Below are 22,475 nucleotides of genomic sequence, written 5' to 3' on the forward strand. Positions count from 1 at the left end.
TTCTTTTGGAGAAGTGAACAGGGTGCCCGGTCTTCCTTTATCCTCAAGGACCCTCTGTGGGGCCAGACAGTTTCCTGTGGGAGGCAAGTAGCACCTTCCTTTGGGATCCGGTGTCAGGCAACCACCTGCTGTGGGTAACAGTTGCTGCTGCTCTGGGGTGGCATCCCACAGACATCTTGTGTGTCTGTCTGACATTGCAGCTGGGGGAAAAAAAGATTGGCCTGGAGCACTCTGTGACATTTTGTATTTTTCTAAAAAGGAAGAAGGGAAATTAAAAACTTGTTATGATTTTTTTTTACTACAGAGGAAGGTAGTGAATAACTAAAAGTAGACAGTTGTTTCTTGTGCTTGTTTTTAGCTAAAATAACGGGGGTTAATTATTAAACCTTTTACTTGGTCGCTCACTTGTGCTCCTGATGCTTTAATCCTGGGTCACAGAAAGTTTAAGAGTGCTTTACAGGGGAGACTCGACTTCTTTTTGCCTCAACCTTTCCATGCTGACGGGATGTTACGGGCTTTGCTGCTTACACTCTCTGTAGTTGCCATTGCTTATGCTGAGCTCTGCAAGCCAGGTAAGATTTGGAGCTGATGCCCATCATTCCCCAGGTAAAGTAGCTATAAGTTTATGACTGCAAAACTGCCAGCTTCTCAAATTTTTATTTTAACTGTTATTTTTCAGTTTGAAGATTGAAACGCTGAGCATTCAGTTCTTTTAGGAGTTTGCAAATTAAGGGTGGTAGTTGATCTCACTTAAAGAGGTCATGGTAAGCCTCCATGAGACTCTCTAAGGCTTTTTTAATTCTAGTAACTTCTGTTCTCCTAAACAGGTGATCTGTTAAGACACATTTAGAAGCTGCCATTTGTGAAATAATTAGGGAAGTAAATGATTTAATATCCTGTTTCGGCTGACTGTTAATTTATGTTTGCTTTTTTCTCTTTGTGTCAGATGCACAGAATGCTTTCAAAGTACGGATTAGTATCAAAACAGCTTTGGGAGATAATGCAGTAAGTAAAGCATCTTCATGTATTCTTCCCAACTGAATATCTCCCGAAAGAGAAGTAATATATATGGTAAAATTTCTGAAGGTAACGTGAGCAAATTGTTCTACAATGTTAATTGCAATAGCTTGCTCAAGTCATGATCCAGAGATCCATTTCTTGACACTTGACTAGCCCACTTCTTAAAATGGCATTCTTTAAAAGAAGTATAAAGATAATTTTCTGTCAAACATTTTTTTTTCCCCCTGGAAAAGCAGTGGGGATGTTACACTTTATACCTGAGAGGTGCTGCGTAAGTCTAAGTCTGTATTTTAGGGAAAGCACTTCTGCTCAAGAGTGCTATTTGCAAAGTCAAGTACGTCTAGGAAGAGAAGCAGAAAAAGATTTTTAGGTCTTTATGGAATGGAACTTTATATCAGGCTCTCAGACAAGCATTAACTGTAGAGATCATTCAAGCATGTCATATCAATTGCCTGCTAATGGAGAGTTTTGGATAGTGGCCTTTCTTCCCTGCCTGTGGTGCACAGGCTTGTCTCACGAGGACTGAACTGCTTTGGGTTAATTCAGATCTTTGGGTTTAATGTAGAAGTACTGATGTGAGCAGTAAGAGATACATAGGAGATTGGGTCATCAGATAACAAAGTGGTCCTTCCTGATCTAAGACTAATATGCCAAAGCTCAGTACTTTGTTAGCAGTTTTGAATACTTAGAGGAAATCTGCAGCACATTAACAGGTTTAGCATAAAATTAGATATGAAACATCTTGGACAGTCATCTCCACTGGAAGTGTAGTGTCTGATCGTGTTATGAGCCCTGGGAAACAAAAAGCAGTAGGTTACATGTTATAAGAGATTGGTGATAGGAGAAACTCCCTATGACTGTAGAAGCTGTTCTAAAACTACCCTGAAATATCAGGTAATTTAAAGCAACATTAGCAAGGACCTAAGTTTCACTGATAACTTCATAAACAAGACAAATAACAAAGATTTATTCAAGATACCTGATAAAGTAAATATCTGGAAATTCCTGTGGAAGTCAGTTTTCTTGGATGGGAGACGATTAAACAGTAGTGTGAGCTTAGTTTGTTTAAAAAAATATTAAAAATAGTGTATTGCTCTGGCTGAAAATATGTCAAATAATTATTGAAACTCCTCTTAAAGATGACTGCTAATATTTAATCTTGGTTCAATATAGTAGCAAAGAATGAAAATTGCAGTTCCCAGTAATGCCCTTTTTTAGTGCTTTTTACTTCTCCACCTTTAGTAAAATAAGGGCGATTTGTTTGATCATTTGTCACTTTTTAGATTTTTCATTCAAAAAGGATATGAGACAAATCATTACCCTTAAAGGCACTTTATATTGCAAGACAAAAGCAATAACTGAGGAGTATATTGGTTTTTTGTAGAGAGTTGTTTATTTCATATAACAAAGTTTCACAGAGTGTATGAAAGTGCTAAGAATGGGACAATCAAGAACAGCATTTCAGAACAATAACTTGCTGAAAGGTCACCCACAGACAATAAACAGTTTATTACAGGCACAGGTAGTAGTAGTTTCTTTTCATAGCCATTGCAATCTTCTCTGCGAATGACTGAAATTGAAAACAGAAACTACTGTGAAACTGAAATTCATTTTTGTTAAAGAATTTGGGACACTACTATTTTTTAACTTGTCATTTATTTTAGCAATGAAAAGTGTAATACTGTCACTGTGTCACAGTAGGACATGCCCATGTTCATTCATTTCCAAATGACTTCCAAGATACATGATAACAGAAAACCCTGATACTGTGGGAATTTTGCTCTAGGACTGGCAGGATAGCTCCACTGTACATTCAGGGGCGTAGGACATCAGTTAGTGCAGCTTTTCACATGGTTTAGTGCACGCTATGCACTTTGTGTGAGGCTGATACAAACAGGACACCATTTTTTAATTTGTTCACAAGGTAGGCTGTGCTTTCAGGCAGGGAATTCCATTTAGTGTATTTATTTAGGTCTTATCACAATGGAGCTGGAAAGAGCAGCTCAGATGCAGTGAGTATTCAGCTGTTATCATTTTATTTGCAAATGATGGGTGTACTTGACAGAGACATTGTTTGCTGATCGGTGAAAGGAAACAGGGTACTGTAGGCCTAAATGGAAGATGATTTATGAGTCTCTCTGAGGATGGTTTGAACTTTATGAGTGGCTTCTGGAATAGCTGCTAGTCACTAGTTGCTTCCTACTTATGGGGACAGCAGAGGGGTAGAGAGTTAATTCAAAAGTGACAGAGGCACCTGGGGAGTGAGAAGAAGTGATGTGCACTCAGAAGTGTCTGTAACTACTTGGAGTCACCCCTCATTTTAACTGTAAGAGTTGAAGGGCTGGCACCTCAGGGGCTGCAGCCAAGTGAAGTAGAAGGTGCATATCCCCTCTGGCTCATGTATACAGGCTATTTCCAGAGTAGAGGATGAAGAGGAGAAAGACTGACATACACTTTGTGTCTTGCCACCACATGGGACCCAGAAGTGTGTTCGTGTGTCCATGGCCACACTGCAGTTTGAATGGCTGTCTAGTTAAAACACAGAACCCTTCAGGCACAAAGGGACCTTGAAGGGTCCCTAGTCCTCTGCTGCTCAAAGCCATGTCAATAACTGAAATCAGATCAGGTTGATCAGAGCAATCTTGTAATATTATAATCTCACTGTACTGAAATTTTGTCTTCCTTAAAGCACTGCTATCGCATTTCACCCCATCAACAACCTACTCTCATTGTCTTTCACCCATTATCTCATCATCTTCCTCTTTCATTAGCAGGCATTTAAGACTGGCTTTCACAGTCAGCTGTGTCTAATTCTCCTTCTCTTTAGCATATAAAGGATGGCAAGTGCAACTGAGCCAAGGTCTTTGTGTTGGTTCCTTTGTAGAGCAATGAAGATCATAAACATTAATAGTTCTGATACCATCATGTAATGTTTCATTGATAACAGTTATGTTTATAGAGTGTGGTTGCAAATTATATATAATTTTCCTCTATAGCAGCAGAAAATGTGCATCAATAGCTGCACTGGACAGAAGCATCCTCGGTCATCAGCTGCAGTCCAGGCCTTTGCACTTGAAGGATAAAGATGAAACTGATAAAACCGCATAAGTAAAACAAATCAGCTCTAGTGGAAGGTGTCCCTGGCCATGGCAAAGGAGTTGGAACTAGATGATCTTTAGGTTTCCTTCCAACACAAATAAGTTCTAGGTTTCTTTGCACCTGTCTCTCTGACTGGAGAAAGCTGCTGATTAGAAACTGGTTTCTGGCAATTCATGCCCAATTCTGCTGCTGAGCTTTCTCTGCCACTCTTCTCCCGCCATTTCTTGCAGCTTTCTGTTTATTCTGTCTTTTTTTAAAAGTGCTTACTCTTTCAACTGGGATGTGAATTCCTCACTACAAATTCTTTTCCCTGTTTTGAGATACCTTTTTTGTTACTGTGACCTGAGGAAGTCCTAGGCTACCATGTTATTCATGAAACAGTACTAGATTTGACAAATTTTGCATTGCACTAAACCTAAACTTATCAAGTCCATGTACTTGGTAGTGTTGGATTGCATTTGTGTTCATGTAAGCATGGAATGGAGTGTGCTTCATAATTATCCATTTTCAAGACAACTGATTGAATTATTTCTCTGTCTGTTTTAATCCACTGGGTAACAAATTATTTTTTTTGTCCTTTTGAACCTGTTCTCAAAGGCTGCAGGTGGCATATAGGGATTCAGTCAATAGCGTCACGTGCAAAGAAAAAGATCTTCCCTTTTAGTGCTGCAAATTGTGCTTCATTGTTTAAATACAGATGTCTTTAAAATGATGATAAATAGTTTTATGGCTCCCATCTGGATTAATTCCTTTACTAAATTATGTCTTTTTCTTTTAGTAATAGTTGCTCTCATTACTGTCATTTTTCCATCAGTGCAGTGGGATCAAAATACAGACTTTTATAACTTCTTTCCAAAGCATCAAAGTATTTTCCCATTTTAGTTCCCAGGCTGGCATGCATTATCACAGTATGCTCACAACTATCTTCATTCATGAGGCAAGAGTGGTGAGTCAGAACCCAGGTTCTCAGCACTGCAGCTGGATTTTAGTGCTGCTCAAGTTGTCTGTTGCCTCAGCCTTGTTGTCCCTGTCCTACTGCATCTTGGAGAGCCCATTTCACAACTCATTCTTTGTCTAATGATGATAAACATGATCAGTATGACTTTCTGCTCTTAAATGGCGGCCTCTTTCCCTGCTTAGGTTCACAGTCCGGGGGATGCCAACACAAACTGAGGGCTGCTGATACCTCAAAGTTGGATTCCTTTTTTCTGTGGAGAGATTGCACCTCCATGCACCCAAAATCAGAATTTAAAAACTAGAGTTAAGATTTGGCATTTTCAGTGCTGTTTACTGCTTTTTGATGTACATTGCTGAGTTTGAAATGTGTTATAAAGGGCCATAAAAAAGAGGTTCAGGTTTTCAAGAGAGTTAGATATCCACACAGCTGGGTTTCTAGTTTGGATGATTACAGAGAAGATTTTTTAATGCTGAAAGTTAAAGATTAGATTTGTGTTCTGATTGACTGAAGAAAGCTGTTTCTAACTTTTATTAATATAATTCCAAGAAACTAATAATTTTTGTAATCTGCTGAAAGGAAAATTCCAGTATGCCTCAGACCTGGCTCCTGTTATAAAAATAGATGCAGTTCTTTCAGGTCATTAGAATCGCATACGTGTATGAAAGCCCAGGGGTACCCAGTGAAGCTGTCTCAGGAAACTTAAATTACAAAAGCCTGATTTTTCAGCAGAACAACAGAGTTTTTGGAGCCTGTATTTTACTACTTATTGAAGTAGTAAGGATGCCATTTTTTTCTTTTGTCTCATATGCAATGTAATAATTTGTATACATAGTTGAGTCTTTTTGTTAAAAGGAACATGTACAGCAATAAGGCTACAATCTCATTTTAGTTTCTGAAGTCCAGGTCCCAGAGACTACCTTGAAAATTAGCTTTTTTAAATTTATTTTGGGGCAGAGCTAAATAGTCTTTGAGATTGAATTTAAATCTTCTATTTTAACTGAGTTTATTTAGCAAAAGGAGCAAGGCCATGGATTCAGCTGTGTGGGAAGAATTCTGGTAATACACCTAGCCTTTGGTACAAGAAACTGTTTAGTCAGCTTTCAGAAACGTTTGATTACTTCAGTTTTTGAAAACATTCTTTGCAGTTTATATTATTTATGTTGCAATTTGTATTGTGCTTTTCTTTTCCCCCCACTAGAGAAAGTCCTTTGTGCATTCTAAATAATGGGCATTTATTTTCTTAGCACAAGCAGAGAATTTATTAATTTTCTTGATCAATACAGCATTTCAAGTTCAGTGACTCTTTTCCCTCTCTGTACTGCCAGCACTGCTGCTGAAACTAATTATTTTCCAACTTGCTTTACAGTATGCCTGGGACTCTAATGAAGAGTACCTCTTCAAAGCAATGGTGGCTTTTGCAATGAGAAGATACTCCAGCAAGAGCACAACTCAGTAAGTATCTACTCAGATTTGCCCTATGCATATGAACAGTGCTTCATATAGTGATTGTTCTTTGTGATACAGAACTGTAAAAATCATTATATAGAGATTCTAGAATCAGACTGTTCCAGTATACTTTTTGACAGATGCATGTTAAACATCACGTTGTCTCTGTCTTAAGCAATGTTCAGTCTTTGAATCAGTATCCCTGGTGATGCAAAGTGACACAGCTGTGGCTGTGGGATGGTGCCAATTCACTTTAGGAAGAATTTGCCAGTAAGATTTGACACCTTCTGGAGACCATACAGGGAACCATTGAAGGCACCCATTGAAAGGTCAAGAGAGGCAGTACAGATCTTTGACTAAGGAGCTTTGGTGCACACTGTCTTAGAGCTCCTCTTCAGCAGGATGCTGAAGATGAGCTGACTCAGAATGCCGGAGGGTGGATAGCTACGCCAGTGCTGTGCTCTGCTGGGTGTTTCTATCCCCAGTCTCACAGTGGTTCAGTTACCTGGCATCGAGAAGTTTCAGATGTTGCAGTTCAGATATAAATCAGCCTTTAATTGGTTTTGGGATTAAATCTACCCTGAAGTATTGAATATTCTTCTCAGGCTTCTGATCCTTGCTACTCTATGAAATTGGATACCAGATTAGACAGACCATTTAGCAAGCTGTATTTTTAGTATGTTCTTATATTTCTTAAATGAAAATCCTTGTAAGTGCATTTCCATAGGCCTTTTATTTTTTAATTGTTTTTAAATCTGAAACAAAAGATTTATGGTTCTGGTAGGCTAACAAGGAAAAGGTTCTCAATTTACTTAAAAATAAAACTGCTTCAGGCTGTCATCGCATCAGATGAAACATTTTCAAAGATATTAGTTAACTTTAGTCACATGATAATTATTGTGGCTGTTGCACTTCTCTTAAATAGAAGGGGATTTCTCCCTCCATGTAACAAGAATGTTTGATTCCTTATTGTTTCATTTTAATTCCACAAAAGTGCTCTCCTTGAGCAAGAGAGCCATATACCAAGCTTAACAAAAACAGCCAAGTGTGCTACTAAACCTAATTAAAATGACACTTTAAAAATGAGCTCAAGATACAGCTAATTACAAATTATTCTCTAGGTCTTTTTCTCAGGTTTTCAAATTAGCAGAGTTTTCATCCAGCATCTGATGCAGAAAGATTTGCTTTTGTATACTTATTTTAGTCCTGGGTCCTTTTTTTTTTTTAAATTATTCTCTTCCTTCAAAGTCATGGTGCTTTCACAAAGCAAAAAACCTGTGTCAGAAGCCAGTGATCTTTTTCCTCTTCAAGCACCACAGTTTTCTGCAGACTTAAATAAAACTGGTTGATGCAGGAATGGGAAAAAATGAAGCCAGTATGAAAGGAGTTAAATATTTAACTCCAGTTTTCTGTACCCACTCTTGGAAATTATAAAATGTATACTCACTTATTCATCTTCCTACCAAGACATTTTTTCCTATGGACAAATATGATGTCAATGTTACCCCAGTTTGGAGGTGATATTGCACATATCAATAATTTCCTGCCACTAAGTTGGTTAGAGGAGAAGTCAGTATAATATTTAGAAACAGCCAGCTGTGGGCATCTTTACCTCTTTTTAGGACAGCCTCAGATTTCCCCATGGGGTATAACTTGTTGATGTGTACCTTGGAGATACAACTGGAAACTCATCTAGAACTTGCAGATACCTTTGTGGTTGTGTATAGACAGCATGTCCACTGAAGGACAGCTGTGCAGCTCTGAGATCTGGTACAACTTTCTAGGCAACAGGCTGAGGAGTTGCCTATGTATAGATCTCTCCCAAATCCCAAGGGACGTCAGAGCCCCTGTTCAGTGACAGAGAGACTAGATGAACCTTCCAGTACACCCAAATAATCTGCCTGTTACATGGGAGCAGGAAGGCTGTGAAAGCCTTCATCCTGTTAGATGTGCTGGAAACAGCACACACCTTTCCCCACCTGTGTGGCTCACAGCTGGAAGGAGGAGTGCAGTCCCTCCATCCTCTCTGCAGTGGGCATGGAGGTATGGGAGCACTCAGGATACAGCAGCATGTTGTGCACAGGAATGGCACTCTGGCATAGCTGGTGAGGATAGAGGCAGGGGCTTGCAGTGTGGTGAAGAGAGGAGCTTGGGGCAGATAAATTACATTACACTACTGGCAAATAAATTGCATTTCACTGTAGGAGTTTTTCAGGCAAATGTCAACATATTTTCTTCAGGTTCTCTAAAAGACCAATGACCAATTATTCTGTCATAATAGAACAAACAAGTTGCCTCTGACTTGCATTCTGGTAGCATCTAAACTTACCCAAAATTTGCATCTGGTTAATTGAAGATTTTTGTCAAAATAAAACTTATGAAAAATTTGTCATTGGTTTACATAACTAAATACTGGTTCTGCCAGAGTATAAATTACGCACATGGCCATAGCCAGGATGTGACAAACCTCCCCTTTAACATTCCATTAATTTCTAACACACTCACAGCCCTCAAGTAATTCGCAACCACAACTAACTCCCACATGAGACCAGCTGCCGTTAATTTTAGCAAGCTGAGTCAGGCCCTAAAACAACTTGTGTGGTGGATCAGGATAACCATTGTTGCAGTTCTGTCCTATTGTTTTTGATATTCAAAGTCACCTCTTGTTAGGCTTCTGAAGCTGGGTAAAAGCAAGCCTGTGATGACAAGCATTTGATTGTGCTGCTGCAAACAGCAGTTGATGTTGTTGTTGCCCTTGTGTAACCACTGAGTGACCCAATGCAGAATGGACAGGTTTGCATGTTACATCTCAAGTTCTCTGAAGTTAATTTCTAAACTTCCATTAATAAATCATGGAGCAGTGTTTAAAGTTTGAAAGGCTTGTCAAATTTTCAAGTTTTTGTGAAACAGAAGAAAGACATGATTCATCAAATTACTCAGTATCTATTAATATAGATCAAATAAATACTTATTTTCCATGGAGAATTAAACCCCCTTTATTTCCTGCTTTATGTATGACCTTTCAATTGACTCTCAATATATATGGTCATGAACTACATAAGCCAACCTTTGATCTGTCAGTGTTAGAAAATTATTGTCTGTAGTCTGTGTTAGTAACCCTGGTTTCTCTAATCTGTGACTCATTTGAAATAATATGCATCTCTTTTGGGCCTGAGACTAGTTAATCTTTAGAGCAGAAAGAATGTTATTGCATTTGCTTTCATTCAAGTAACAGAATCTAGTTTTGATATGTCTTCCCTCCATTTATAGATCAAAAAAGCTGCAGTTTTCCTCACAAAATGACCCACAAAAAATTCATCACTATCCATCTTCTTAAGACTGTCTGGTTTTGGTACTAAAAATATTGTGACCATTTATAACAACAAGATAAGCTTCTAGAGTTAAAGCTGTTACACCAAGGTGATTCTGTGGCTGCTGCTCATGGAAAGGAAGAAAATAGGATTCCTTTCAAGGAGCAACTGCACAGCTGTGGGTTAGAAGAGTCATGATGCTTTTGAGAGAGCTGCAGATAGGCACTCATGGCTTGGGACTGTGGTTCTTCCATGAGCTAATGGCCACTGTAGGCACCTGGCTCCCTTTGACTTTCTGGTAGCTCTTTCTTATTCCTAAACATTCCTTTAAATCTCCATAAGGAACAATGATGATGTTTTAGTACAAGGAACTGTCATGGTTTCCTTCACTCTACTCTGGTGTTCACTTGTGTATATTAAAGGAAATTCAATTTTGGACTTATGCTGTGGTGCCATAAGGCCAAACCAAGATCTTGTCATTTTGATGATAACAGTCTCCTATAATCTCCATGTCAAAAGTCTATAAGCTGCTAAGGAAAAAAAAATCCACATATATGTTTACAAATGCACTTAATTAGTACATGGAGAAGGCAGGTTTCTCAGATCTGCACAGTGTGATGGCATCATTGCAATGCTTCTGCGTGTTGTGAATCTGACCTGCATTCAAATAGCATGGGAGAGAAAAAAAGGTGCATCTGCTACACAGAAATGGCCATGTTGGTGCTTGTTGAACCAGTCTGTTTTGGTGTTTACTCAATCCCCTTTGAACTTCTTGTGAGCAGTATTATTCTCTTTGGGTCTTGGAATGATTTATGGCATTTGAATTCCACTGATGAAAAAGTGGAGGCTGTGAAGCCAGGTTTTGGATGCTTGTAATTGAGTAAGGATTTTAGACACAACAGGGAGCAGAAAGGCAGCAAAATTTATGTATCCTAACACAATCCTTGCTGCCCAATTGATTCAGTGCTGTTTACTCTAAAGAGAGAGAGAGAGAGATGCTGCCCCTGTGGTGACTGACTGCCCTGTCTCATGCTGAAAGCCTTGGCACTGAGGAAAGACCACAGGCTGAGGAGTCTCTGAATAAGAGTGAGAAATACAGGGGGTTCTGCCAGTCCTTGCCTACTAAATCTTCCTTTCTCTTTCGGGATCAAGCTTTCCTCACCCCATTTAAAAAACATCTGTAAGGCAAGACATATGCAAATTTTTCACCTGGCTCATTTTTATATTGTGCCACAGAAAGTGCAGCTTTAGGAACTGTGGCATAAAATGTTGGGTCCTACTGTTATAAATTCGCCTGATAGAAAACTTCCTCTGTAGATACAGTTTTAGATATTCTGTGTCATCAGCAAAGATTTGTCAGCCACCAGCCAAAGTAGCAGCTTTTCCCGTCCCCTCCTGTAAATTTTGTGCTTTGCTTTTATTTTGTGAAGAATAAATCTACTTTTAACTTCTGACTGTTGCCAGCAAACTGATGGGAACATCTTTTCAAATTCCAGAGGATGGCTTTCCTCTTTTATCCATAAAAATTCTTCATATTTGCCAAATTTACATAGATCCAGAGTGGTAAAAGTGGTTATTTCAGCTGTGCAAAACCACTGCTTTCCATTTTATTGCATATCTCTCTGGAATGTGGTCCTGTAGCTCAGAAGGCCAGCCATGTCCTGGGCTGCATCAAAGATGCACAGGTTGAGGGAGGTGATTCTGCACCTCTGCTCTGCTCTGGTGGGACCCCACCTTGAGTGCTGCATCCAGCTGTGGGGTCCCCAGCACAGGAGGGACATCAACCTTTTGGCATGAGTGCAGAGGAGGGGCACCAAGATGATTAGATGGGTGGAGCACCTCTGTTAAGAGGAAAAGCTGAGAGAATGATTCTTGTTCAGCCTGGAGAAGAGAAAGCTCAGGGGTGATGTCGTAGCACCTTCCAGTTCCCGAAGGGAGCCTACGAGAAAGATGGAAAGGGACTTTTTACTGAGACCTGTAGTGACAGGACAAGGGTTAACAGTTATAAGCTGTAAGGAGGTAGATTTAGATTAAATATGAGGAAAAAATTTTTTGCAGTGAGACATAGTATCAGGTTGTCCAAGAGAAATTGTGGATGCCCCATTCCTAGAATTGTTCACAGCCGAGCTGGATGGGTCTTTGAGCAACCTAGTTTAGTGGAGGGGAGTTGGAACGAGATGATCTTTAAGGTCCCTTCCAGCTCAAGCCACTCTATGGTTCTGTGAGACAAGATACATATAAACACCACCTGTGTAAAACGAGAGGTTGCACTACCTGGGGCACCCAAAACACCAAGCAAGTAAATCTTTCAGCAGGAAGTAAAACATTTCTGCAACATATCCATAATAACCTACTATGATCTGCCTCAAAAGCCAACCAATCACTGACTGGATGGGGACAGCCCAGGTGCCGGTGTTCGCCTTCCCATGTCCCACGTCCCGCTTCCCACATCCCACATCCCGCTTCCCACGTCCCGCTCCCCGTCCCGGGCGGGGCGCGGGTGCCGTGGCCGCCGCGGGCCGACAGGTGGCGCTGCCCAGCAGGACGCGGTGCCGGGGGCGCTGCACTATTGTCGCTGTTGTCACTATTGTGACACTAAAATGCATCAACCTTCGCTTCCTAAGGCTAAATACTCACGACGATGTCATTCCAGGAGGGTTTTATGATAGTTTCACCATTTACTAGTGTTAGTTGCTCAGTCTATGCCCTTCCACTATTAACTTCACATAAGGCTGAGTAATCTCCCTGTGAAATATACAATATACGTATTTGTTGCAGCATAAGGTAAAGGGCATGGGACAGTGCCAGCAGAATGACTGACTCCAGCTTGTTCACTCCACTCCGTGCCTGGCTCTGTGAACAAAGATACAGAAAGAATAGCATCAATTCCACTGATCTTCCCTCCAACAAATGTAACTTGTAGAACTGCACTTACTTGACAATCATGTAGGGAATTCTCAGTGCCTGGTTCCTGTGGTATTTGCTGTCAAACCAAAATTCCAATGCATTTGTTCTATTATGTGGCCTTTGTTACAGCCCTGATGATTAATAATCAAATACGTATTTTTCTATTAGATTACACTAAATGTATGTCCAAGACTATGCAAGCTTGTAATAGATTAAAAACATTCATTTGGAGACTTATTTACTCTTAGTAAGCTTATTTTTTTTATCATACTGGGAAATGGGAAATGCTGTGAGTGATATTTCTTTCTTGAGCATTAACTGTTAACTTTTTTAAAAATAAGATTTTTCTGCCCCATAGATGAAAGCAATATTTTAAGAAAATTTAAAATATTTCAATAATTCATTTCATGCTTGTTTAATGACGTCCTTTTTTTTAAACTACCTGCAGAATTTCCAATGTGCTGCTCTGCAATGTGACAGACCGAGTGTCATTTTGGTTTGTGGTCACAGATTCTTCCAAAAATGTGACAACTGTTCCTGGAAGTGAGGTAGAGGCAGCCATCAGGTACAGTCACTGCTTTTTCAACCTTTTCTTCCTTGCTTACTGAGGGTGCTTTCTTTCTCTGGGCCTAGTATGAGTGAGCACACTTCCTCTTTAAGGATCAATTAATCCAAGCAGTTAAAACACCAAGGGGCCTCTAGTCTTTCATGAATGTGAGATTAGAGGATTTTGAACAGATCCACAGAATGCAAAGCATGTGAGCCTTGGGATTATAACTTTGGAAAGAGTCTCTGTTAATGCTGGAGACTCAGAAGAAATCTAGTCCCTTTCCAGAGTCCTACCTGTGATTTGCTGCCCAGTGTGTGGCACATACACTGCTTCCACCCAACTGCTGCATTTCCCAGTGAGAGAGCCTTCTCCCTCAAATGATGGAATTGCATACTTTCTGGGTGAGATTAATATAATTTAGTCACTGCATGCTACATGCACTTCTATCCCTGGACTAATGACCATAGGCTCCCTTGAAGTGCTTCTCACTAACAGTTCTTCTGTCTTAATTTAGAATTCAGCTTTCACATGAGAAGAGCTCGCGTGAACTCCTAGCAGAGTTGGCTTAAACAATCTTATGCTCACATTCTTTTCATACCAGCTTGTTTTAGAATGCCAGTCAATATTGTAGCTGAGCTTTGCGTGTGCAAAGTACTGTGTGGTACAAATCAGTTTGATTTCTACTAAAAATCACATTCTATAGCAAATAAAAGCAAGAACATCAAGCTGGTGAGGGAGAAAGAGTAAGTGGGTAGTCTGGCTTCAGTGGTCCATCAAACCTGCACAAGGGCACAAGGAGTTTATAGCGATGAGTCCTGTAGGTGGAATAACTCATGTGCATTTCTCAAGCACAGAGTGGAAAACGGTCCTCTTTGTTTTCAGGCATTCTGTGCTCTGTCTTGAAAATTCATGTTATCTCTATGGAGGTGTAATGCCTAATTCCTGATGAATGAGTATGCCTTCTTTTGGAAAGATTAACTTAAGCTTATGAGCAGATTAAACTATTTCCTACAGAGAAACCAAACAATAGCTTCATAGCATTAGTGGAGGAAGCAGATTATTTATTCACTGAAGCTCTCTGTAAGAGTGCTGGAATGCAGGGGTTTTGCATTTCTGTTATTCTTTCATAGATTCAGTAGCATAAGCTGATTTATTTAAGTCTTTTATGTGCCCTGTTTGGCTCAGACATTGGATGCTATTATTGTTTGGTTTCTTAACTATTGTCTGTCACCTGATAAACAGTATGCTATTTATGAAAAGTTTTAATTCCTACCTAATTTAAAAACAAGGAATAAAATGGTCTATAAAACTACAATACTTTTTGTTCAGGTGCTTCTGATTGCAAGCTTCCATGCTAAAATTTTATTCTGATTCTTCATGCCATGGTAGCACATAAGAATACTAGCCATGGACCAGAATTTTTTTTGGAATATTCTCTACAAAGTAAGAATAAAGAGGAAGGTAAACTGTATCAGAACTTCATAAGATTCAAAATCTTATGTAAATATACATAAGATATAGTTATGCATATAGAAATATACAATGCACTTGTCACCTGCATGTGTATGTAATTCTGAAACTCCAGCCAATAGAAGAGGGTGAACAATGCTTATTTCAGCTGTTTACAATGATCCTTTCATATCAGTAAGGATGGAAATCTTTTCTAAGTGACAGACAGCTTACTGTATAATGGGTCTTATTACATGCCCTGGCTTTCAGTCCTCTCCAGGAACGCTGGCTTTCCAATAAGGCTAAGAACTTCCTGTCTAAGGGACAGCCAAACATTATGATTTCCAAGCAAAGAAATGTGAAAAATCTTACCTGTGTCTCTCATACACCTTTTCTTAGGAAATACTTGGTGTATGGTAAATAAATTTAATTTTGTACAAAATGAGCTGCTTTAATTCATACAGCTGCAATCAAAAACAGTTTTTCAAGACCAATGTGTGTAAACATATTTTCTCAAAAATTTTTACTATTTTGAAACAACTAATGTAAGACACTGCTAAAGCCTCTTAAGGCTGCTTTGCTTCAGATCCCAAAATACCTGCAAATGCTACAGGTAGTGAAAATGGGAGAAGATATCCATTACAAGCTAGCAGTTTTGTTACTCAAGTGAAAAAGTGTATTTCTTAGACTTACAGTTTCTCATAATGGAAAAAGATGTGCAAAATACAAATCCCTTTAGCTGCTTCCTGCAGGGAAAAAGGACATGTTGGCAATAGGAATGGATTCTTTTGAACCAAATTGTATTCTGTACCTCATGGATCAAAGAAAATCTACAGCATCAGGGCAGATGTACTGGCCCATAACATGCAGGTGTTTCAGTTTGAGGGACCAAGGGGCACTGTAAGTAAATCCTCTGTGCGTTGCAGGGTATATCTGCCACTCCCATGCTAATCTTGAATGCTGCATGAGCAAGACAACAGAGACACCCTTACAGATTACAACCTGCTATGTCTTCAGTATAGGGTCCAGATCAGAAATAAATAATAATACTGTACTTCAGGTCTCATCTGTATTTCCCAATTTTTCAGGTAAATTATTCACATACGAAAGTCTGGTGTTCAGAATGTTGGAAGTGTGTGGGTGTCTAGGGATTACTGATGAGGTCTGTGTTAAAGGTAAAGGCCTGTGTAGTCCTACCAACATCATAGGTTCATAAAATCATAGAATTACAGAATCAATTAGGTTGGAAAAGACCTCCAAGATCATCAAGTCCAACCTTTTATCAAACACCACCTTGTCAATTAGACCATGGCACTCAGTGGCACATCCAGTTGTTTTTTAAACACCATCCCTGGGCAGCCCATTCCAATGCCTAAACACCCTTTCAGTGAAGAAATTCTGCCTGTTGTCCAACCTGAACCTCCCCTGGTACAGCTTGAGCCTATGTCTTCTTGTCCTGTTGCTAGTTGCCTGGGAGAATAAGCCTACCCCCTAAAGGTAGACAACATCCACAGCTTTTCCCTAATCATGCTGGATCAAATTCAGTCCTGCCAGACTTGCAGCACATTCATGAAAAATATTTTTATTTTCTTCTATGTTTTTAACTTATCAAATGCTTTACAAAGAGTTGTGATATTCTTTCTGTTTTGTTTTTTGTTTGTTTGTTTGTTTTTTAATGAAGGATGAACCGGAACAGAATCAACAGTGCCTTTCTACTGAGTGACAAAACATTGCAGTTCCTGAAGATTACATCAACCTTATCACCTCCTGTTGAACCCTCTACACCTGCCTGGCTTATTGTATTTGGTGTTGTTCTTTGTCTCATTGTGGCTGGGATTGTTTTCCTCGTTGTTTCAGGGATTCAGAAACACAAGAAGTAAGCAGCTTAGCCTTTCTTCTGTTTTAATGGAATATTGGCTAGTTAGGTCAGCTAGGCTGGTTTTGTGTTTCAGACCAGCCTCAAGAAATTACAGCTTCCCTCCCTAGGTAGAGATAACATGCTTCTTTTCTGAGGAAAGGGAGGGTTTAAAATGTTTACCTGTTAAGTATAGGTGCCTTAGTAATGATGGGAGGTAATGAGGAAATGGGGAGTCCAAGAATATGATCCTGGAGGCCACCTAACTAGAGATGAGCTTTACAAAGACATTTGATGTCATTCTTCCAAAGGTCTGTTGTGCCACAGGTGAGCCTCCTCTCACAGACTACCCACATAGCTATCCACAGGGAGAGGGCTGGCAGGGACTGGGCCCCTTCCAGGGCAGTAGTGCCAGAAGCTGGCAGAGCTAAAACATAATTTGCTGCTGCAGCAGCTTGAGAATACTCAGTAGCGAACATAATAATGAGTAACTTTTAGCTGAAAAGGGCTTGCTCAATGGAATGGTGTGGGGGTCTCACCTACCTGATGAGTCCAAAATATCCAGTTCTTCAAAGGTTCATGGGCAGATCTCCCCATGAGCTGTCTGGGTAGGACAGAGATACTCTCTTTTCCTCTCAGTTTCTGCCCTATGGTGGCACTGGTGAAAAAGAGAAGGCTATTCATGCTTCCCTGTTGTATGTTGGAGCAACACAGAAAACAGGTGAAGTTTTCATCTGCCTTCTCTGTTACCTCTGAGTTGGGCTAAGGAATAGAAATTTTTTTGACTGAGCTGAGATTCTGCCATACAAGTTCAGCTCTGCCATGCTTTTGGCTTCCTGAGAGGCTAGGTTAACACAAAACTATGATTTCAGCAATAGATTCATACAGGAACAGCAGAAGAACTGAAAAAGGGTAAATTTCTGCTGACAACTAGATAGTGTTAAAGTTACTCACTGTATGAGAGATTGAATCCTCGAATATATGAGAACAATGGGTTAATAGAAGAAAAGTTGTGTGTTGCAAAAACTTTTCCTTTCTGACTTCTTGTTACCTTGGAGAAAGTTACAAGACCTCAGAAAAACAACACTTATTGTGAAGGTTAAGTACTTCTCATAGAGAACCTCTAAGTAATATAGTCAGAATCCCCATTCACAGGAATTTCGTGAATCTCCAAAACCTTTTGGTTCTTAAAAAAGCTCCAAAATTCAACAAAGAATAGGTGAAAGATGCTGTTGGGGAAAGAGTCTGGGCAGGTCTTGGAATCTGTGGATGGCTTAAGCCCTGTCACAGCGCTGTTATATGGACTGAGTTATTCCATGCCTTGGACACAGGCAACCTCTTCTGAAACAATGGAGAATAATGTTGCTGCCTGAAGCCGGTACCTGCCCTCTGTGTAGTATTGTGCCTCTGTGTTTATTATTCTTTACATCTTTAGAGTGCCTGACTTAAAGGAGGGTTTTGAACATTTCAAATAAGTGTAATGTAAACAAACTATGCTAAATAGCCATGATTTTTCTAGCTAAAATAATCATTTATGCTTCATATCACGCAGAAACACAGAATTTCCCCTCTGAGTTTTCAAAATAATTCACCAGATTTTGAGCACTTCTCCTCAGTGTGGTGTAAACTGCATGCTCTTATCATCATAGCAACATTAATATGGCTTATTGCTGCCTGCCTGTGGTCACTTGGCACCTCTCTGTCTCACAGTCTGGTCCTTTTAGCTGTTATGCTTTCCTTCACTTCTCCCTCTGTTTCCCCACTCTACTTTTATATATAACTTTTCCTCAGACCAGATTCAGCTGTGGCTGAACTCTGACCCTCCTTCCACATCAATAACATCTGCAGGCAAGGGCAGGAGAATGAGAGAGAGGTTAAGCTTATATTTCTTCCACCTACTGTTGCAAAGACTGGAGTGGTAGAAATGATGGTCTGGGCTATTTGGCTTTCTCAAAAAAAGAGTGAGATATCAGAGAAGAGAATTTCAGAAGGACTGATCTCTTTTTCAGATTGTCAAAGACTTCAGCATGTCCAGTAATTAGTTTTCTTGGAAATCTATCCAGAGCTTACATAATGGGAACTCTGTTGCCTAGTAAGCTGTGTTGGACATCTGGCCACAAGGATGGTGTAGACTTCCCATAAATCTGTCATTTTGTCTTCAAAGGCCTTTAAAGTGCCAGTTAAATACCTCAGTTCAGATAAGCCCTGAAAGTAGGTGTTTCAGGCTGTTCATGCTCAGGGTGGCAGGGAAGTGTGATTGGCCTGTAAAGAGTTTCAGTATTGAGTTAGACTCATGTGTCATTTGCTTAATTAGGTCTTCACTGTGTATCACTGCCAACATGTAAAATGGCAAGTGCAGTTGCCTGCATCCTGAAGAGCTCCATGTGACTGTAGCCCTTGTCTCTACAGTGAGCTGGGTCAGACACGCTGTCTTCCCAGCCTTACGTTTGTTCTCCTGTCATTGCAGCAATAGGACACCTTCCTCTCCAGTAATAGACTTGCCACAGGCTCAAGGCCAGACCATCCTCTACTGTTTTCCTGAACTAGCCTGAAGTCTATCCCTACCCCCACAAAATCCTGTCTGCAGCAGAGGCCATAAACATTTGCTTTGGGAAGAGTGAAAACAGAATAAGCACACAGTCTTTCCCTCTATTAGTCTCCCAGTGTCTAATTTGCAGTACTGGGCCTTCCTGAGCTGGATTTGGTCTTCATGTATTGGGTAACCTACAATGTTTTCCCTTAACTTGCTGAATCTCCCTTTGGATTAACAGAAATTTTTAGCTTCTCTGAATTCCTCTGGTGATGAGTTCCATACATCTTCTACTCTTCTCATTCCTTTCGAACCTGCTTCTTAATAACTTTCATGTTGTGTCCCCGCAGTTTTGTATTAAAGAACACTCCTTTGATCATGTAGGAGCACATGCAGCAGCCAGAGGTTTCCACTACTACACCCCAGGTTTATTTTAGCAAGTCTGTAATGTTGAGAATCTTCCAAATGCCAATAAAGTTTTATTGTTGCTAATATTTCTGTTATTAGCAGTTACACTGAGTCAGATTTTTATGATTGTCCTGAGTCAGATTGTTATGGTACATGTTGTGGGATAGGAAGAAGCAGTGCAGCTGACCTTTGAGTTTCTTATCCTCTGAAACCGCTGATGCCGCAGGCTGTAAAGTACAGCAGGTTTTTCAACTATGAACTAGTAGTTCTCAAGGTCAGAATAAATCTTAAATTAAAGAAACATTGTGACATTTTTACTGATATTTCACCATTATATCTTCTCATGGGTGTATTTCTAGATTTATTTTTTTCTTTTAGATTGAAAAAAATTTTCATAATTTTATGCATCAACTATTTTAATATGTTTTCTGGGAGAACTGACCTTAAAAATTGAAAGCCATGCAATTGTTTGATCTAGAAAATAGAAGTATAATGTACTGTGTAGTAAGGTGGGTGTTAATGAAGTATGAAGAAAAAAATGCAGATTTGCAGCATTAAGAGTAACTAACTTCTGGCAATGATAATCATGGAGTGTGCGGGCACCCAAGCCTCCATGTTTGGAGTCTCTAGTTAGTCTGAAGCTGATTTGTTTCTAAAAAGTATGCTTTAATTTGTACATGTCATGGGGTGAAATCTATGACATACACTACAGGGTCAGCACAGTCCTTCTTGACCTAAAACAAAAACAGATTTAGAGATTTTTTCAAATTTTGTTTTGCACCAGCTTTTCCCTCTGCATCCTCCAGTCATTTTACAGAATAAGAAGATGAAATAATACTTAAAACATATTTGCAACATGTTAACTTTGGGTTTTATTGTTCCGAATCCTGAGATCAAACCAGGGCTTCCAATCTATGGGCCTCCCATCATCCATGGTGTGTTTACAACAGCAAATATGTGCACAAGATTATGTCTTTAAGCTACGACAAACTTCTAACTAAACATGCTGTGTTCTGTCTGTGGAATCTTGGTGGAGTGCTGCAGGTCAACTGAATAAGATGATTTTTCTTTCTTGTTTTTAGAAAGAATAAAGAGTCAACAGAGAGAGAAAATTTAGAAGAGAAAGTCGAAGTGACAGTAACATTAGAAAATGGGATTCCCTGTGAAGTGCTGGATTTAAAATCAGGCCGCATTAATGGTGTTTTTGCAGCAGATGATGAACGGTTCACATCCTTATGAAATGCTGCCATTGCTATCTGGTTGTTTTCTGAAAGACTCCTGTGCCTACCTTATCTCGTCACTACTCCTGAATGCCAAACATGAAGACAAGAAAAACGTCCTTTCACTTAATTTCCCTCGAGAGAACCTTTTGCTGATAACACATACAGTTGAACCTCCATTACGAAGCTTTTGTTCATGAACAACACAAATGAGAAGGCCTCAGATAATATCCAGAAAAGATTTCCAGAAGATGTGTGGCAGAAAAGGATGGAAACTTGCCATGTGTCAGGAATTTAATTTTTAATGATTATTTAAATATGTCTGTTGCTTTTTTTCTCCCTGATATAAATGCAAAACTGCATTATTTCTGAATGTTACCGGGGAGATCATCTATCATTGTCATTTATTCATGGGTTTTCTTTCAAGCCATATGCAAAAGTTTCTCTGTAAAATGACTTCTGTATACCTTTGAATGGAACAGTGATCAGTGCATGAAAGGTTTTACTTTTTGAGAAGCAAAAAAGTGAGCTTTCACAGCCTCTGTAAGACCAGGTCAAAAAACATCTCGGTCATCACTACCTTTGGGGCTAGCAAACATCTGGTACTAGAAGTGTTTTCACTTAACAAAGTCACAGAATATACAACCTGGAAATTAAAAGTTGCAAAACTCTGAAATTTGTTGAAATTAAAATTTGCAACAGAGGACACATTTTCCAAAGGTGCAGTCTGTGTTTAGCAGCTCAGCTCTCATTAAATCAGAGAATCAGAGAATCAAAGAATGGCCTGGGTTGGAAGGGACCTTAAAGATCATCTAGCTCCAACCCCCCTGCTGTGAACAGGAATACCTTCCATCAGACCAGGTCACTCAGAGCATCCAGCCTGGCCTTGAGCACCTTTAAGGATGGGGCACTCACAACTTCTCTGGATAACCTGTTCCAGTACCACACCAGGCTCACAGTAAAGAATTTTTTCCTAATATCTAATCTAAACCTACTGTCTCTCAGTTTTCTTCCCTTGTCCTGTCACTATGTGCTCTTGTAGAAAGTCTTTCCCAACTCTTTGAAAAAACCTTCCTTACATTTTAAATGATAAAACTAGAGTAGATTTTCAAGACAGGGCCAACCTGGGGTCAGATGAACCATCATGTGACAGCTGGATAGCTTTCATAAGGATTCAGTGTGCGAAACTTGACCCAGATGAAAATGTAGTGGTAAGGCAGCAGAGACCATTCAGACCTATGTTTCATATTTCACTGGGAGCTGAGGACATCAAATGGTGCCAGACCCCACATTGCAATGGTGGATTACTTTGAAGTCAGCCATGCATACAGACAGTGCTATTTGTGCCCTAATCCCATTCCAATTTAAATTGGTGATAAAATTCTGCCTGATTTCAGAAGAACTGGGCCTCAGAAAAGGTGAGTTGTGCATGTGGGTAACAGTACACAGAGAAAGGAAGTGTGTTGAAGCAAAATACAGTATCTAGTTACAAAACAGCCGCCCACATCACTGGAGGCAGAATTTGACCTCTAGCCATCCTGTTTCCAGTGTCATGTTTAGAGTCAGTATTAGAAAACTCATTTACTTATTAGGAATATTCCATTAGACTACTCACCAAAAGGAACAGGCTTAAACAGAGTAAATCTGCTAAAGGACCATCCTGAAGGACATCCTGAAAAGTACTGGCTTGTTTCTTGAAGTAAAGTCCTTCAGCATTTTGTA

General features: G+C 39.7%; 1 protein-coding gene across 1 annotated transcript; it reads left to right on the top strand.

The window, feature by feature from the left end:
- Positions 1-394: 394 nt before the first annotated feature.
- CLTRN (collectrin, amino acid transport regulator) lies at positions 395-22,475 on the top strand. Its single transcript, XM_071558241.1, has 6 exons — positions 395-572; positions 947-1,005; positions 6,444-6,529; positions 13,190-13,306; positions 16,422-16,616; positions 20,616-22,475. The coding sequence occupies exons 1-6, from the start codon at positions 506-508 to the stop codon at positions 20,770-20,772; spliced, it is 681 nt and encodes a 226-aa protein (XP_071414342.1). The 5' UTR covers positions 395-505; the 3' UTR covers positions 20,773-22,475.

The sequence above is a fragment of the Pithys albifrons genome, chromosome 1 (genome assembly GCF_047495875.1).
Source record: "Pithys albifrons albifrons isolate INPA30051 chromosome 1, PitAlb_v1, whole genome shotgun sequence".
Lineage (NCBI taxonomy): Eukaryota > Metazoa > Chordata > Aves > Passeriformes > Thamnophilidae > Pithys > Pithys albifrons.